Below are 19,777 nucleotides of genomic sequence, written 5' to 3' on the forward strand. Positions count from 1 at the left end.
TCTTCTTTATTTTCCTTTCCACCATCTTTCATGTTTTTTTTTCTCGTCCTTTCTTTACTTCTCTCGCTGCCTTACTTTCCTTCTCTACCCTTCTTCAGCTTCTTTTCCTGTGCTTCCATCCCTTTGTTTCTTCCTTCATTCCCTTCATTTTCCTTCTTCCTTCTTTTCTTTATTATCCATTCTTTTCCTTTCTTTCCATCACTTTCTTTCATATTCTAGCTTTGCTATAGCATCCTTCGATTTCTTTCTATTCATCGCTTTCCTTTCTTCCTTATTTCTCTTCTTTCCTTGCCTCTCTTCTTGCTACCTATTTTCCCTTTCCTCCTCCTTTCTTGTTTTCTCATCCTTTCTTTACTACTGTCTCTTCCTCACCATCCTTCCCTACCCTTCTTCACCTTCTCTTCTTGTCCTACCTTCCCATTTTTTCTTTCTTTCCCTTAATTTCTTACTTCCGTCTAGCCATTCCTTTCCTTCCTTTCTTTCTTTAATATTCTATACCTTTCCTTCCTTCCTTTCACTTTCTCTTGTGCTCTTTTCTTTTCCTTCTTCTTACTTTTCCTTTTGTCCTTTTCATTTGTTTTGTTTTTTTCTTATTCTTTCTTTACTGCTTTCCCTTCCTCACTTTCTCTTCTTATCCTCCCTTCCCTTTTCCTTCCTTTTTTCCCTTACTATCCATTCTTTTAATTTCTTTGCCTCATTTTCTTTCCTTTTCTAGCATTGCTATAGCAGCCTTCCGTTTCTTTCTTTCTTTCTTTTTTCTTTCCCCTTCCTCCTTTTTTTCCTTTCTTTACTACGATCCCTTCCTCACATTTTTTCCTCTATTCTTCTTTACATTCTCTTCCTGTCCTACCTTCCCTTTTTTCTTCTTTCCCTTAATTTCTTTCCTATTCTTGCATTGTTATTGCAGCCACACCTGATGCACAAATGGAAAGTTATATGAATACAAGCAACACAAACTAACTACTGCAATGGAGCAGTAAAATAGAAATAGCTATAGAGATGCAATTCATAAGTATAAATAGGTCAAGTGTATTAATGATGATGATAATAATAACAATAAACAGAGGAACCAGATCAATATATTGCATAAAACCCAAAGATTCACCATTATCACTATATGATAACTAAGTCTGGATTTCCCAGGATCTGATGTGCTGGTGTGCTCATTAACTCTAAACTCCACCCACCTACAGCAATAACCATACCCACTTGGCAGTGGTCTTCTCGCATATAGCTAGCTTCATTGTAAGTTATTTTGTAAAGTGTACCATTTGTGTTGTTGTTATCTAACGTAGTATTGACAAAGTAACAATCATTAAAACTTGAGCGTGCCCTTTCAGATTTTGAATATTAACTTTATTTTAAATGGCAAAAGCTGCGCTACAGTATACTAATAAAACAAGTTTCAAAGTGTTTATCTATCGATCTGTTTTATCTACAAAGTACATCACGTTCCTTTTGAACAAACTTGTAGAAATACCGATTTCAAGTTCATTTAACTTACAGCTCTAGTACTGACGGCATACTAGAGTTATTAGAATTATCTGGCTGCACTGGGCTCCTGACGATTTGAAACCGAGATTTCAGACTGTCTATAAAATGATTGACAGGAGGCCAATCCAAACACAAACATGTGCACTATGGACCAGATGGCAGTTTTCGAAACAGCCACGTACGGTATTGTACTTGTTCTGAGCCCATGACTTATACCATTATCCTTAATTTTTTTTTCCTACACATTTTTTTCAGGCTATTTGTACTAGTAAGAAATAAAAATTAACTAACACACCTTGAACACTATGCTTTATATTAGAAAACATAGACTGAAAATGCACAGTACATTACGTATTACATATACATTCATAGTATTATGTAGAAGCTTTGCTTTTAAAGGTGACTTTGAAAAGTTGGACAGTATGGCTTATCTTGACTGTCCAGGCATTTAATTAGGCTCATTTCCACGTGACTGGAATGCTTATCTGAGCATCAGTGTTGGTGTCGAAAATGCAGTTTATAACTCTGATTCGTTCTGTCTCCCTGTGCCTTCCTCTCCTTTTCCGTCTGCCAGATCCAGCGGGCATTGTTAAGAAACAACCAGACTCAGCGCTTCTCTCAGAAACAGGCTCTCAGACTGCATCAGGGTCTGGTGACTAGCACCGCTGAGCAGGTACTCTCACCATACTGACAGCCAGGTGATGCAATAAGCAGGAAAGGTTGCCGAGAACTGAGTTTGTTAGCAAATATAACCATGACTGGAAGACAGCCATGGCCGTTAATGTCTGATAAGTTCCGCATATGTTTAACTGTTCTATGACATTGCAGAGGTGAGAAATCGATGGCTACACATCTATGTATGTATTACCCATCACTTTCCTAGGTTGTTAGCAATTCTGCATGGGACATTGGACTAAATGACTAACAATTTGTAGAAAAAAATGCTCTAGCCATATATTTTTATTCTCATTTGCTCTCAAAAATGGAATTTTTGCCTGTTTTGGGTGTGCCCATGTTCAGCGTTTAATTTATTTGTGACGACACACTCTACAGTAGTGGTTAATGGCTCATATGAAGGTAGATAAGGGCTTTAAGAATTTACAGTTTTTCATAAGTATTTCCTTTTTTTTTTAAACCTATTTTACTAGGTAAAACACAGCTAAACACAGAGTCACGATTCTCTACACAGAGAAACCCAACCGTGTCCTGACTAATATTATAATAATAATAATCAAAACAACTTGCTGCAATAAAATAATGAATTTGTTTATACTGTTATTATATGAAACCAAAGGTGCGTAATTACCCTATAGTGATTGCATGTTTTCTTATTATCACAATATGATTGTATGCTTTGTTGTTGTTATTATTATTATTATTATTATTATTATTTTTATTGTTGTTATTATTGTTATTATTATGATTCCACAGTGGGAGTCTATGGCATCCCATAGAATACTTTGTATGCTTTTTATGAGATTTGGCACAGTGATAGTGGACAATCTCAGCTACCTTCACAGCAATTTTGGTGCACGATACTCAAGCCCTCTCGTGCCACCAATAGGGCAAATAATAACTCTGCTGTGCAATGTCGTAGAAACACATTTCCACTTTCCTCAAGTTCAGTGGACACCGTAATGTTAATTTCCGCCATATTGGATTTTCCGCCATTTCAAAATTTTTTGGATTCTGCTACAAATTTTGTCCAATCACCACCAAAAAAGAGAGCATCATGAGACCACCCTGAATGGAACTTGTTTCTTGGAATTTTTTTTTTTTTTTTTTTGATATGTGGGACAATTTGTGGTCCATAACACACAAATGAATTTGCATTCATATTTACCTGTGAGTTGAATTACAGCTGTCAGAAATGCTCAATTCTGATTGGTCAGAAGGTGTTCGTTTTCAATGGCAGCAGCTCTGAAAGTAGTTCTGGCTACAAGGCAAATCACAGCTTTTATATTTAATGCTCTCTTTCTAATACCTTATTGTTTAAGTAGCAAAGGCTCATTCATAAAAATTTCACAAAGGAGATGCTACACATACGGTATTCGTTTTAAGTTATGCATTCATGGAAGGAGTCTCCAGTGTCTGTGCTTTGTAATGGTTAGTAATTTTAATGCCACACAAACTTCTTCAGGACAGAGGACTTGACAACAAGAACTAACTTTTTCAGACATTCCATAACATTAAATGTAATTATAAATGTATGGTACACTGAAAATATGACTTGTTCATTAATAAATAAAGGAACAATCCCTTGTTTTTTTCTCTCTCTTTATGTCTGTTTTAGGTGATGGAGCGCCTGTGCGTGCGTGTTCAGCAGCAGGTATGTGTATTAAGAGCATCAGGCGAGGGAGAGGAGCTGCAGGCTGCCAGACAAGTTCTGAAGGAGGCCAGGAACTCTCGTGCTGTGAGTCTTGTAATCAAATATTAGTGTTTTTATGCAGTTGTTTGTGGCTGATTTGTAATAATTCTCATGTCTGTTTGCTCCAGCTGTACCCTTCTCTGTGTGAGCTGGCTCATGTGCTTTCCATAGATGGGCCAGTTCGACAGAAACTAGAGTCTATCACTGGAGAACTGGCTAAAGCAGCTGACAAAGAGCTACAAGTGAGATTTTTTTGTTGTTTTTGTTTACTCCTCTTGGTGATTATAGGAACTGAACAATGGGTGGATGGATGGTTAGTTATGTCTGTATGCATAGCAGAACCTTTCTGTCTGACAAAGTCATTCTCGCTAGAGCTTCTTGTTTAATAATAGTATTTTTCTCACCAAAGTGAAAATAGATTGAAAGAGATTTAAACAAAAAAAAAAACCCCTCAAACCTTGGATGCCATTAAAGATTAATGATAAAGATGAATATGCAGTCTTTCATGGTGGATTTTTCCTTTAAGGATAATTTTGGAGTAGAAAAATCAATTTTTCTTTCTAGGTGATTGTGGACTCCATGGTATCTCTGTGTCGGGAACTGTGTCCCCTTTCCTCGGCTGCAGCAGAGCATCTTTCTCCTCCTCTCTCTTCTATCTCTGAGCGCGTGTCCATCCCCCGTTCTGCCATCCGCACTGCGTTGATGGAGAGAGCAGCCCAGGACATCAACCAAGCTCTAGAGTAAGATATGAGGCATATGTTCTACTTTACATTAATAAACTACATGAACCAGAGTTGAAATTAAAACTTGGTGTGACACTATAACTGTGCTAATTTGGTCTTTAAGAGCAAAACGGTACATTGTTCATCTTCCTGTAATTGTATTATCAGTGGCATTCCTAACCGTTAGTTCTCTCTCTCTCTCTCAGAGAAGTAAAGATGTCTGTGGTTTCCTATCTCACCAACTCAGCAGTGGACCAGATCCTTCAAGAGCTCTATGCTACTCACAAGACACTGGTACTACATAAATCCGTATCCATTTTTCATCAGGGTTGCCAGGTTTCCAGCACAAACATGTATATCTCAAAAACCACACAAAAGACCTGAATCTAGCCCAAAAAGTGTATACGTTGGAAAAGTGAGACAGAATTTTTGTGCTATTGTCTGTTGAGTTAGAAGCGAGTACACCCTGATATGCAGGCATTTATAATATTGATGCAGCATATCAGCTGCTATTGCGGTAACTCCATTTTCTTCCAATATTAGACCGTTTACCTGTTATTGTGATAGCATATCAGAAAAAATGCATAGAATCAAATATACTGTAATATACTAGCCTGCAATATCTGTATAGTTCCCCACTTCTAACAGAAATGGTTCTGTACTGTATATCATAGATGCACTTTCTGCACTTACACTTTCCCTTTGTTTGCCCCAGCCTGTATTTTGTATAAATAGATTGCATGCTTTAAAACAAGATCTTGGCAATTGCAGACTTTTTAAAAAAAAACTGACCCAACAGTTGCCACTCGAATGGTGGTTTTATCCACCAGCCCAATTTGTCATAAAATCCTCAACCCGGGTAACATGACATGACTCTCGTGTTTGTGTAGCAGACTAGCACTGCACAGTTAATATCTTATATTAATAGTGCATTTATCTAAATCTCTCTTTTGTGCTTAAATAATTTACTAAAGCTATTAGTCATTGATTAATTTCCTATAATGTCATTCTGCCCGTCAGGTTTTTATTATTAGTTTTGGTCTGAAATGTAGGCAAATCTGTGCTATCACACTGCCCTGGTCTTTACTATCTGTTTTCTACGTGTTTATTCGGGTTGTAGCTTCAACAGGTGGCTCGAGTGAGGCGACCGGACGACAGTGCCACGATCCGAGCCGCACTCCGACATGCTGACATCGTTGACATCCCTGAGGACGATTTTAGTATCAGCATTGTAAGGAAACGTGTCCCTATTCCAATGGATGTCCTATTAATCCAGGCAATCGCTTAAGATTTTTTTATAGCAGTACAGTTTTCCAATACAAGTGGTTTCATATTGTTGTTTATTGATTGAAATAGATGTAATGTTCATTGCAGAAAATGAGCCAACGAAAAATCGTTCATAATTGAAAAACAAAACAAATTAAGCTAGGCCACATGGTTCTGCCATCTGTTTTGAATGTTTTGATATTTTGACTTTTTTTTATTTATTTTAACTCGTCCACTCCCTCTGTGCTCAGGATACAATTGCCATAAAGAAGCGCAGCTCTAGGACTCGACGCATCCGACCCGTCTCCACCAGGCTGAGTGAGTCACACTTGACAGCTGCCTCTAGCACAATTAGACACATCTGAGTCAGTAGCTAAACAGTTCCCAGATGAGAAATTTGCATTAATACGAGGGATATCGGTGATGACTCAGCATTCGAGGCTCTGCTCTGGTAATCAACAGATTGTTGTTCAGTGAGTTCGAATCACAGTGCTGTTACAGAGCCACATTTGGCACTGTACTCGCTGAAGGAACACTTTTCGGTAACTCAATGACATATAGTTAATGACCGCTTTATTAGGAACACGCGCACACGCCTGCACATCCACTTTAGAGTTGCACAGTGCTGTGCATTTTTAAATGCTTTTCTGCTCACCGTGGTTGTAAAGACTGGTTATTTGAGTTACTTTTTGCTTTCTTCCAGGTCTAGGCGATGATCCCAACTTGTCCCCTTCACTTCCAGCACCTCGTTCATCTGCTCTGTTTTCTCACATAGCCTCTTGGGACAATTTGTCCAGCTTGCCTACTCAAGGTGCACCTTTGCGCCACGTAACCCACATAAGACCCCGCCCACCAAGAAAGCATAGGCCTGGACACGCCCCTTCAGATATGGTAAAGAGCTGAATTAAAGCCAAATGTCACAGAATTTAGGTTCAGTGACCTTTTTTTTGTTCTAAATATTTTGTTGGCTCTCTCTTCTGAATTATTATGAAGGAAATAATAAATACATTAAAAAGACATTATTAACGAATCAATACTATAATCCCTTTATTGTCCAAAAAATGTTTTGTTTTGTTTAGTTTTTTTTTCCCCCACATCGGAGACGTTGCTTTTCTTGAGGACTTATTTATTTATTTATTTATTTATTTATAAACTGAGCTGTAAGCTTAGTTTACACTTTAAACCAAAATATTGGTGTTATTATTTTAATCTGACAACTCTAAATGGCTATTTGAAAGTGTGATTGCCACACACGTTGCGATATCACAGCCTTGGTTTAGTGTCTTGGGGGCTTCAATAATTTGTCAGAGCATGATATAAAAAGAAATAAAATGCCAAATAAAAGGATGCGCTGGATCAAGTGGTGTTTTATAAGCTGCCGTTCAATGAATTTGGATATTAAAAAATAAACCACACAGTAATATGAAGTGCTGGGTCAAGTGTTATTTTATATTGAGAGTGAATACAAGCAGGACTAATTATACAGAAATACTATATTGGTGATGGCTAGATGTTTATTTCAATGCTTGCCGTCTTGCCAATCATAAATCACTGCATTACTGTATTTTCGGAAATGTCTTACCTAAAATAACCTCAAACTTTTGATGTTGCCTTGTGAATCTCTCCACCTAAATTGCATTTTACTTCAACTTCAAAGGCTGCAGGCTGTATTTCTGTTTCCTGCTGCAGATCTGGTTTTCCTTGCGAATCGAATTAATCCGCAAACTAAACACAGGCACTTGTCATTTCACATGACAAGCTGCAGGATTCTTAAAACGTTATCTGATATACAAACATCTGCAGGATGATCTACAGCCACAGGCCTGAAAATTGAAAACAAGCAGAAAACGTCCTCGTTGTTGTGATTCTAATTGGTTTCCGATCGCCTTGCAGCATTCTTCTGAGAACGGTGGGGTGAACCTTTTGGATGATGGACTGCCTGATTTCTACACCAAGAGGGTCTTACCAGACAGGTGCTTGAGTTAATGTTAATAATAAAACAGTAGCAACAAGACTCAGCATTTAGACTGTTGTATGTTATGTAAGGCCTAACACAGTGTGGTGTGTGCTGTTAAAGGAAAAGAATCAACAGTTTGCTGATCAGTGTGATATGGATTTGTCTATAACAGCATGTCCCAAAGTGTTTTATTCCTATTATTATTCCACAGCAATTTGTCAATGCAAAATATTTTGGGGTTTTTTCGTAACCACAAACTTCTCTTTCCCGTGTCTGAAAACTTAGTTACAGCTTTACCTCTGACTGCTACTAAGCACTGATAGTGGATACTCCTTCCAATTATTTCTTTTTTTTAAACTTGATCCATTAATATTCAAGCTGCTGTTACAGAAAATTAATCAACACTTTCTGGCCAATGAGAATCGAGAACTCAACGGCGCCATTAGCACAAAGACCCCTTTCAGAGCCTCTCTTTTGCCTTTTGTCTGTTTTACAGCCAATTGTCCTCTCATCATACCCAGACTCTGAGGCGGAAGAAGAGGCGCACCGTGCTGTCCATCTTTTCAGGATTCCGGAAGAACCGTTACTCCGCATCACATCAAGAGCCGGAGCCTGTGATCCAGGGGGAAGTGTGTGGCGATGAATGTCGCACCGAGTACGTTCTTGTTTTGTTTTTCAAATCATCTACACAAGCGACTTTTTGTTGTTTTGTTAGGCCGTCGACGTGCATACAATATGCTGTATACCAAGCCATGCGTGTGGGTTGTCTCCTCCTACTTTCATACTGCCGCGTCCTCATTTCTCATCTGTCGTTCCTCATCCGCTCGGTATCATCCAGTCGTGCTAATTACATCAGATCAATAGCTGCTGAGAGGATATGAAGGAAGCTCAAGGCAGCTATAAAGGCAGGGAGTGGGCATACAAGTTATTCGAGCATCTATAAATCATTCAGGCACGTTCCGAAAGTGTTCATAAAGGGAGATGCAAACATTTGAAGTGATATTGAATAGACAAGGCAGCTTTACAGAAAATCAGGGTGGCGATTTATACTCCTCATGAGCAAAAAGTGGCAAGGAAAAACTCCCTGAAAACACATGAGGACTGTCGATTGCAGTGCTTAGGTACAGGTTAAGGTTAGATTAGACACAGAAGCAAGGGCGAGACTTGGTCATGAAGTGTTTTTATTTATTTATTTATTTATTTTTTATTATTTTTATCTTTTGGGTATCCAATAGCAGCAGTGTGAGCAATGTGAGCATCAGACAGCCACAACAGAATATAGGATCAGGCAACAGGAGTACATACAGTGTAACAGAGAGAATGGGGTATGATACAGTTTATTATGCATGCTCTTATCCTACAGTGGTTTAAATAGGTGTAGATTGTAAGCAGAGTGCTAGCAGGGACTCTGGCAGGTCTAGCTATGACAACATAACTAGAAAAAATAGAGAGCCAGAAGGTAACACAGGCATGAGGGCTACCTGGGATATCAGTATCCAGCCAATGCACCATCAGCATGATAGAACTGTAATTGTTTCAGTATTAATAGCTAAACAGAAAGACTTTTTGACTATTTGTGTTGTTTGTGATGATGAAGAAGCATCTGTGAAACCTACCTAAAATGTTTCGTTAAATGTTTTCCTCAGGTTATTCATTTTTGCACTGAGGATTTCAATACATTTTGCCCTCAACTGGTAGACAGAGATAGAATAGAAAATTGCATTTACTCATACAAAGCTGTGTGCCTTATTTTATTTTAGATTATTTTATATTTATTTACTTATTATTATTTACTTATTTACTTATTATCATATCATGTATGTCAAAAATGAAAGTTACTATGCTGAAAACATTCTACAATTAATTACAGGTCTTTAAATCCCAGCGCTGGTACAGAGAACCTGTACTCTGTGATTATCCCTAAGGATTTCCGGAGGGCAGAGACATCGCAAGAAGAAGTCACCAGCGGTCTGGGAGATCAAAGACCTCCTCAGATCTCTGGCCGAAATTTGCACGGCATACCGCTGCCAGGGTTGAGGACAGTGAGCCCCTCCTGCATCACATGGAGACAAGTATGCTCCATTAAAGCTGATAAAAATGTTATTTTATTTTTTTTTAATTCACAGAATCCTCCTATAGAATATTATTATACACGTTATTATACATTATTATACCGCAGCACTGTTGACTGTCATTAGTCGGAAAGTTGATTAATTAACTATTACAGCAAGAGAAGCTCAGTGGTTAAGATGTTGGGCTTCTGCTCAGAAGGTCATGAGTTCAAATCCCAGTACTGCAAGGTCCCACTGTTGGGTCCTTGAGCAAGGCCCTTAATCCTCAACTGCTCATTTGTATAAATGAGATGAATGTAAGTTGCTCTGGATAAGGCCAAATGCCATAAATGTACAATGACAATGAATAGTTCTGGCTTCAAGGTTTATATTAATGCACTCATAATAACAGCTTGCACAGGTACTTGCATGATGATCCACTCCATCTGACAAAGGAGAGAGAGAATAAAGAGACATTTCACATTTTTGGAAGTAGTCTCCAGCACTATAAGGTTTTCATCTCAGGAAAGTTTCTCTATAAATCTCTCTCTTTCACTATATATATATATATATATATATATATATATATATATATATATATATATATATATATATATATATGTATATGTATGTATGTATGTATATATATATATATATGTGTGTGTGTATATATATATATATATATATATATATATATATATATATATATATATATATATATATATATATATATATATATACGACTTCAAGTATAAGTGACAAGACAGTAACTTGTTTCACTGAGATTCCACAACATTCAGTGTAACTATAAATGGATAAAAAGTACGGCATGTCATTCTTATATATATATATATATATATATATATATATATATATATATATATATATATATATATATGTGTGTGTGTGTGTGTGTGTGTGTGTGTGTGTGTGTGTGTGTGTGTATATATATATATATATATATATATATATATATATATATATATATAAATATATAATGTGTGTGTGTATATATAATGTAGTTGAATGTTCTTTAGTTGAATTTTCGTCAACCATTCAATTTGTCTGTTCTTATGGCATGAGTCATGAGTTTTTTTTTGTTGTTGTTGTTTTTTAACATAATTACCTGATTGCTACCTTCCCCTCTTCCTCATCAGTCACCCGAATACAGCGAGGTGTTCATCTCCTCAGGCACGCCCGTCCACACAAAGAGAAACAATAAAGGACAGAAAGCTCCTAAAGACAATCAAGACAAGCCACTTGTCCAGGGTTCGAACTCGTCCTCTGCTCAGCTGGAGGAGGACGTGACGGTGGAGTCGCAGCAGAAACCCGATCCTCCTCCTCAGAGCAGCAAGCCGAGTCTGGGGGACACCAGACAGCACCATCTGGAGGAGAACTCTGGTAATGCAGGTGTTTTAATAATAATAATAATAATAATAATAATAATAATACCGAGTTTTACAGACAGGTCATGACATGTCCTGCAAAAATTATCCTTAAAAGTAATATAAAGAAACCAAAGCAAATGTTATGTCAGACACAAATAGTGGAAATGCACCTGAGATGAAGCCAAGGTGTGTGATGAGAACTTGAGGAAAAACAAACCTTGCCGCTAATAACGTAAATGCAGGCTAACTACAAATGTCTAACCATGACTAATGGTCTTACTCTTTTGGTCGGTCTGTGCTTAATTTGCTTTTGCTTTTACTTTGTTCTATTTTATTAGAGGATGCTGAAGAGGATGCTGAAGGAGAGAAAGATGTGGACGATGAAAAAGAGGACATCCAGAGTCAGGAAGCGAAAAAGCAAAAAGCAGAAGGACAAACTCCTCCCCTCTCTGAAAAGGTCTATAGCATGCATTAATGTGTGCATTTGCATGTTAGTGCAGACCTACTGTACATGCTTGTTGCTTCTGTGTTTGCGCGTTGACATTTGATCAATTCATAGTCGTTTTAAATGTCATTCCCCAGCTAGATAATTCACCGGAGGAATCTTCTGACGAGAATCAAGTACAGCCTCCTGTACCATGTGCCCGTACCAAGCCTACATCCAGATTGGTAGATTCCCCTGTCACTCAAGGTAAATTCAAATCAAATGTTTTCTATACATGTTTAAACGGTGGCTTTGAAGCTATAGAGTTGATTTTTTTTTTTTTAGATGCAGGTTTTTGTCACGTAAATCTTTTTCCTCCTTTAATGTCTTATAGCAACTAAGAAAAGTAAAGTAAAAAGCAAACAAACATTTTTTGCAGGGGGAAAACAAACAATTAACCTGGTTACATAAGTGTATACACTCGTTATATAATACTTTTTTTTTTTTTTTGCTTTTAATACAGCACCTAGTCTTTTTGGGTAAGAGTCTACCATCTTTTCCTTGCTAAAAATCTTCCAGATCTATCAAAGTTTTTCAACAGGATTTAGACCTGGGCTCTGACTGAGCTGTTTCAAAACATTGATCTTCTTCTTCAGAAGCCATTCCTTTGTTGACTTGGATGCATGCTTTGTGGCAGTTTTTTCTTCATCTTCAGCTGTCTAATAGAGGTCTGCAGGTTTTGAGCAAAAAAAATAGATGTTTGGAGCCGCCTTTACTAAACACCCAGTCCCAGCTAAAGAGAAGCAGAACCATAGCACTATGCTGCCACCACCACGCTGCACCATGTTCGTTTGAACATTTTACATCAAACTGTTTTGTTTTGTTTTGTTAGTGAAAAAGGGCTTCCGTCTATCCACCCTACCCTATAGCCAAGACATGTGAAGAATATGAGAGTGATGTCACGTGTCCAGAGTGACCAGTTCTTGCAAGATGTTCCTGCAACTCCTTTAATGTTGCCGTACATTTGTTGGCAGCTTTCTACATTTTTCTAAATTCTTGTCCTTTCATCAATTTTGAAGGGTAATCATGTTCTTGGTAATGTCACGGTGGTGCCCCATTTTCTCCAATTGTTGATGATGGCCTTCACGTTGTTCCATGGTACATCTAATGTTTTGTAAATTCTTTTGTTTCCCCTGTTTCCTGATCGATACCTTTTTTTTGATAGTGATATTCCATACATGCTTTTTATCACAACATAATTTACATAATTCCATTTGTGTTACTCCAGAGTTTTGATGACTTTATTATTATTCGAAAATGTGGGGGAAAAAATTTAAATAATGAATGAGTGTGTCTGAACTTTTGACCAGTAGCGTATATGGGGGCGAGACCATGCAAGGCTTTAGAAACAAACAATAGGATCTTTTTTCCTATCAATCCAAAATCCAAATCAATTCTGTATTTTACCGGTAACCAGTGGAGTAAGGCGAAGATGGGTGTCATGTGCTCTCTCTTTTTGGTCCCAGTCAAAAAAATAGCTGTATATATCTACTACAGTTTTATCCATAAGCAACAACATGATGATGATGATGATGATGATGGTATGTATGGCTAGGTGCGGAGGAAGACTCCTCCTCAAGTGGAGCGGCTACAAAGCCTCACAAGAACCGAAAGGCTCACTCCTGCGAAGCAGGTAATTATTCTCGCTTATTATTATTCTAATGATATTCTACTGATTAGAATTCCCAAGCAAATATTACAGCGTAAGATCCAGTTCTTATTGTCTGTGTGCATGTTAAGGCTTTACTTCAGGCATGGAGGAAGGCAGCCCCGGCGATGTGGAGAGGTCCTCAGACCCTAAACCCCCAGTGAAAAAGCCACGACTTCCTCAGAGAAGAAACAAATCTTTTGATACTCCTGGTAATGCGTACAAGCAAATAGTATGCAGATGCATCTCAAAAAATGAGAATATCGTGGAAAAGTTTTGGGGGTTTTTTTCAGAACTTTCATATATTCTACATTCATTAGACATAAAGTGAAACATTTCAAGCCTTTTTTTTTTATCTTGATAATTATGGCTTACAGCTCAGGGAAATAAAAAATCCAGTATCTCAGAATATTCAAATAAAGAATTTATAATAGAGAAATGTTGACCTGAGAAGAGCTCTGATCAGCTAATTAACTCAAAACTGCAAAGGTTTACTGAGCCTTTAATCTCTCTGTCTGGTTCAGTACACACAACCACAGTCATGGGGAAGACTGCTGACTTGACAGTTGTCCAGAAGACACTCATTGACACCCTTCACAATGAGCATAAGCCACAGAAGGTCATTGTTGAAAGGGCTGGTTGTTCGCAGAGTGCTGTATCAAAGCATATTCATGGAAAGTTGACTGGAAGGGAAAAGTGTTGTAGGAAGAGGATTGTAAAGCAAATCCGAAGACTTGGGGGAGCTTCACAAAGAGTGGAGTGAGGCTGGAGTCACCACACACAGACGTGTCCAGGAAATGGGCTACAAGTGTCACATTCCTAGTGTCAAGCCACTCCTGAACCAAAGACAACGTCAGAAGCGTCTTACCTGGGCTAAGGAGAAAAAGAACTGGACCGTTGCTCAGTGGTCCAAAGTACTCTTTTGAGATGAAAGTGAATTTTACATTTCATTTGGAAATCAAGGTCCCAGAGTCTGGAGGAAGAGTGGAGAGGCACAGAATCCAAGTTGAAGAATACAGTCAGTGATGATTTCGGTGCCATGTCATCTGCTGCTGTTGGTCCAGTGTGTTTTCTCAAGTCAAGAGTCAATGCATCGACTACCAGGAGATTTTTAGAGCACTTCATGCTTCCACCTGCTGACAAGCTTTATGGAGATGCTGATTTCCTTTTCCAGCAGGACTTGGCACCTACCCACAGTGCCAAAACTACTAGTAACTGGTTTGCTGACCATGGTGTAACTGTGCTTGACTGGCCAGACAACTCGCCTGACCTGAACCCCATAGAGAATCTACAAGAGACACCAGACCCAACAATACAGACGAGCTGAAGTCTGCTATCAAAGCAACCTGGGCTTTCAAAGCAGTGCCACAGGCTGATTGCCTCCATGCCACACCACATCGATGCACTAATTTGTGCAAAAGGATTAAAGCCCCGACCGAGTATTGAGTGCATATATTAACATACTTTTCAGAAGGTTGACATTTCTGTATTATAAATTCTTTATTCTAATATTTTGAGATAGTGGATTTTTGATTTCCATGAGCTGTAAGCCGTAATCATCAAGATTAAAACAAAAAAAGGCTTCAAATATTTCACTTTATGTGTAATGAATCAAGAATATATGAAAGTTCCACTTTTCAAATTAAATTACAGGAAAAAATGAAATTTTATACAAATACATTAATGACAAAATTGTGTGTGTGTGTGTGTGTGTGTGTGTGTGTGTAGGAGTGTGTTTACAGTCTAGCAGATGGCTCTAAGCTGACCTTTAACTGATCCAGATTAGTTAATAAGGTAACACAAGCTTGTGTCTCTCTCTTTCTCTCTCGATCTGTCTCTGTAGGTCGACAAAGTCCAGAGCCAAGCAGCAGTGAAGCCTCGTGATTTTTGTTTGGTTGTTTGTTTTTGTTTTTGTCAGGCAGGCAAAAGAGTGGCAAAGAAGATGGACGGTGGTCAAGCAAAAGAGTGACAGGGTTATGAGGAATGCTCTTATGCTTGAATGAAATTGCATTCCCAAATCTCTGTCAGTCACGCACACACACACACACACACACACACACACACACACACACACACACACACACACACACACACACACACACACACACACACACACACTGCTTGACTGGTGTCTTTCATATGCTTTAAATTATTCACTCACTTGTTTTGCATCATTCATTCCATTTCAGCTGTTTCTTACAAGAACGTCTGTCTGTTCCTCCGTCTCTCTTTTTCTCTGTCGGTCTCTCTGTCCGTCCGTTTTTCCATTTTTGCTTTCATTACTGCTGTACCTCCTTTAAAAGGTAAAATGAGCAATATTTCCCTCTTGCAATTCATAAGCTGTGTATGGTGTAATTTACTTGCGCTGTCTTCTCTCTATGTCAACGTCCAGCGTTGCCCCAGTTTCTATTCCATGCCAGCTAGAAAAGCAATCACACTGGTGGAAAAAATATTTGGTGGGGAAGTTTCCTTGAAAAATAATCAGCAGGGGATTGCTTGTTTTTTTTTTTTTTGCTTGAAAAGTGAATGGAATTTCACTTTCATCAGTGTGTTGCAGTTGTACCACACTGAAATGCAATCACTGTCCAATCCTTGTCATGAAATCAAGGAATGCAAGATGCAATGCAGTGGTTTTGCTTTTCAGTGTGTCATGTTATCTTAGAGTGATGTAAGATGCGATGCAGTTAAGGTTTTACTTTTTAGTGCGGCATGTTTAGGGTTTTTTTGTGTGTGTGTGATTTGCATTTCTAAATGACGCTGAATCATTTCCATAGACCACTGTATTTTATGTTTTTGTGGGGGTTTTTTTTTTAGAACCTGCAGGATGTCACTGTGTAGAATCTCCATAGCGACTGTGTAAGCTGATTTTGCACTGAATATTGATTGATTAAAAAATATTTTCATTACATCTTTAGGCTTTTCTTTTCTTTTTTTTTTTTTTTTTAAAGAGAATGTTAACTTCATTTCCATTTATTGTTCTGATAAGGTTGTTCTTATCCAGATCAGCAACACGGCTGTCATTCACATGTCTTTTAAGCAGAATTTTGCTGTATTTAAATGAGCTCTATTTTTTACTGGTGTTGTGAATGTGACAAAGTCAATAAAAATGAGAATCTCAATACTCAAAGGCTGGTTTCTGAGACACAGGCCTGAGGACAATTTTCTTTAAGCAGCGCTTAGACAAAAATGACAAACTAGCATAATATAGTATAAGTATAATTCTAAAATAAAAGCATGATAACTTCTAAGCATACAAGCATGCCTGTTTTTCCATGTTTACCTTGGGAAACCCTTAATAGGAATTGCTTGAACTCAGCTACAGTAACGAGAATATTAATGATTAATATTCAGATTTAAAATACTACAGCATTAAGGCATGTGATGGTAGAACAATCCACAGATCAACAGACAGCTAGACAGATAGATCAGCAGACTGAAAGACAGATAGGTAGATGGACAGATAAAAAAATTCGTAGACATACAGATGGATGGATGACAGATGCATATATAGATAGATTGACAGACTGAAATACAGATAGGTAGATGGACAGATAAAGAGATGGACAGATTGAAAAATAGGTAGACAGATGGACTGAAAGACAGACAACTGGACAGATATATAGATGGACAGATTTCGAAAAATAGACAGATTAATAGATAGACAGACCACTGGACAAAGATCGAATGGTAGATGGACAGATTGAGAAATAGGTAGACATACAGATGGTTGGACAGATGGACGCTTATATACATATAGACTGAAAGACAGATAGGTAGGTGGACAAATAAAGAGATGGACAGAAAATAGGCAGACAAACAGATACAGTAGATAGAAAGATATACAAATCGAAAAATAGGTAGACATGCAGACAGATAGATAGACTGAAAAACAGGTAGACACTCAGACAGATAGGTAGATAGATAGATAGAAAAACAGGTAGACACAGACAGATACAGTAGATAGATATAAAAACGGGTAGATAGATGGATAGATAGTTTTACAGTTGTCATGAGATACTGTTATTGTTTAATTTGGCATTCATAATGTAGTTCCTTATCTGGGCAAAGGAGGGCGCCAAAGGCCAAGCCATTAGGCATGCTAATTTCATGAGTAGGTTATTAGATAGTTGGGGTTACTGGTATATTGACTAATGTGCTAAAGAGGACTAACTAGCACCAAGACTCAAGATTTATTGTCGTAGATGACAAAATTACAGTTATTACAGATATACAGTAATTTTATGATTTTCTCCAGGTACTGAAAAGAACAAAGATGATACATGCAATTGAATTGGATAAAACCTGCTCTTAAATTGAATAAATAATCATTTACAGTCCAGCACTGTAGATTAGTGTAGAAGTAGTGTAGAGGTGAGTTACCTAACACAACATACTGTATATCTCTCTCAACCACAATTGTGTCTGCTATGGAAAATATTGACACAGATTAAAGGTGTTTTCCAGTAACACAAAGTAAAGCGGCTGTTTACACAATTCATAAATCATTCTATTAATAACGTCTCATTTAATCACATGCGGTAATGCACACTGTGCAAGCCCAATGAGGCGTAGCACTTTTGCTGCTATTTACATAGGCCTGCTAAACGACTATGAAATCTGTCTGATAAAAAAAAAAAAAAGAAGGCACATGCAGCTGTCTCCTTGGAGCTTTCCCTGCCATACAAATACAGACACACATGGATAATAAATTTGGATCAGTGACAGGAAACAATAAAGTTCTAATTAACTTTTATGGCCAGGTGTTCCACTCAAGTTCAGTAAACATGTTCACTCATTAAAGGTGCATCATCATGGATGCTTCTCATACTTTTATGATATTTCCCAAACTAATCACTGGTACTGTTACTCATTAAGTATTTATAGACTGTTCTCACTTCCTTTCTCATCTTCTCAGCCTCCCAAAACTTGCTCATAATGGGCTTTTCCAGGTTAAACAAAATAACAGCAAATTAGTGTTGTAGTCAAGTTGACAGGTGTATTCGTTTTGGTGTTCTCGCTCTCTGAATATGTGTCTGTGTAAAGAGACTACCCAGCTATTAAGATATTTGTTATACCTGGACCCAAAGCAGGTCTGCAGGGAGTTAACAGCGTAAACAATTCATTTTCACCTCATTAGCCATAATTACTTCTTTCACTTACTCTTCTGTGCCAGCTGCTATGATCGCTATAAGTATCATGTTTGTGAGGCAGCATGATATGGTGGTTAGAATGATGTAGGCAAGTCCTCTGGCAATCAAGGATGACATGCAAAGCATCTTGTTGGCTCATCACCTGCAAGATGAAGGTTGGGAGTCACGTGTAATGCCAGTAAGGCAGCAATCATATGATGAATACTCTTACACAGACTAGACCCATGAATACTCTTACACAGACTAGACCCTTGCAGTGGAAACTGACTTTGTGAACATGGAATGGAGACTGGGTTAGTGTGTGAACTGGAAAGGTATGGGCTAGGTATAGTCATACACACACAGTACATACTCCAGTATGAGATATCTTGATCAGGGTGGTCTCTTTCCTACACCAGATTTTCCACAGGAGATGGACCTCGGGGGATGTGGGAATACACCGGTTCCAAGCTAAGGGGCATTTCAGTTGGAGTATGGAGTGTATCCCATTAGACAAGTGGGTTGCCTTCATGAGATTCATAATCCTCTGAAAGGAAAACTTTGACTGTTGATTTTGCATACCAAATTGTAGTTATATGTTTTCAGCCTTCTTGGAGAAAGTGGAGCAGGTGGTTGAGAGGGTACCTCCTACTTACACCATAGTGTTATTGGGGATACTTCCATGCTCATGTTGTGAATTATGGATATACTTCGATTACAAGGTTTGCTTATAAGTGTACTTGGCACCAGAGCATCTTGGGCCAAAGGTCAATGATTTACTTTGTATCATCAGACTTGAGGTCATGTGTTCTGGACATTTGGGTCAAGACGGGGAGAGAGCTTGGTGGTGAGTTGGATTCACACAGGCCCAGGCCAGATTTACCTGGTAAAGTAAGAGAGAGTTTTTCAACTAAGAGGTATAGGGGAACCAATAGGGCTGCAGATAAATTAGTTGCAGAAGCAAAAGGTCAGGCATTGGAGGAGTTTGGAGAGACCATGGAAAAAGATTTTCTGGCAAAGCATTCAGTGCCTGAACAAGGCATATTGTTGTGTGATGGAAGAAGCCTTCTGAATATATCTTCCTTTATTTTATTAATACTTACATCTTTACATTAGGAATTATATATATATATATATATATATATATATTTTTTAATCCTGTATTTATTTATTTTTCACACCAAATTGTTGAGGCCTCTCGGGCGCCCCCTGGTGGCTCCCTAGGGGGCCGTGGCCCCCACTTTGAAAACTACTGACCTAGTGCCATCCC

At 38.1% G+C, this 19,777-nt stretch overlaps 1 protein-coding gene across 4 annotated transcripts in view; it reads left to right on the plus strand.

Annotated features, from left to right (window-relative positions):
• carmil3 (capping protein regulator and myosin 1 linker 3) overlaps positions 1-16,499 on the plus strand; it is a 59,015-nt gene extending 42,516 nt beyond the window's left edge. For 2 of the 4 annotated variants that reach the window (XM_017473166.3, XM_047156663.2), the window contains exons 24-40: positions 2,069-2,167; positions 3,788-3,907; positions 3,991-4,104; positions 4,427-4,602; positions 4,791-4,878; positions 5,705-5,815; positions 6,102-6,168; positions 6,554-6,741; positions 7,744-7,823; positions 8,304-8,462; positions 9,678-9,879; positions 11,016-11,259; positions 11,585-11,703; positions 11,829-11,937; positions 13,286-13,363; positions 13,471-13,590; positions 15,222-16,499. In XM_017473166.3, the coding sequence (XP_017328655.1) occupies positions 2,069-2,167; positions 3,788-3,907; positions 3,991-4,104; positions 4,427-4,602; positions 4,791-4,878; positions 5,705-5,815; positions 6,102-6,168; positions 6,554-6,741; positions 7,744-7,823; positions 8,304-8,462; positions 9,678-9,879; positions 11,016-11,259; positions 11,585-11,703; positions 11,829-11,937; positions 13,286-13,363; positions 13,471-13,590; positions 15,222-15,262 (2,115 nt within the window). In that variant the 3' untranslated portion in view covers positions 15,263-16,499. Of the gene's footprint in view, positions 1-2,068; positions 2,168-3,787; positions 3,908-3,990; positions 4,105-4,426; positions 4,603-4,790; positions 4,879-5,704; positions 5,816-6,101; positions 6,169-6,553; positions 6,742-7,743; positions 7,824-8,303; positions 8,463-9,677; positions 9,880-11,015; positions 11,260-11,584; positions 11,704-11,828; positions 11,938-13,285; positions 13,364-13,470; positions 13,591-15,221 lie in introns of those variants that run through there. The other 2 variants (XM_047156665.2, XR_006982789.1) reach the window with 2 other exon arrangements.
• The last annotated feature ends 3,278 nt before the right edge of the window (positions 16,500-19,777 follow it).

Source organism: Ictalurus punctatus, chromosome 7 (assembly GCF_001660625.3).
Source record: "Ictalurus punctatus breed USDA103 chromosome 7, Coco_2.0, whole genome shotgun sequence".
Taxonomy (NCBI): domain Eukaryota; kingdom Metazoa; phylum Chordata; class Actinopteri; order Siluriformes; family Ictaluridae; genus Ictalurus; species Ictalurus punctatus.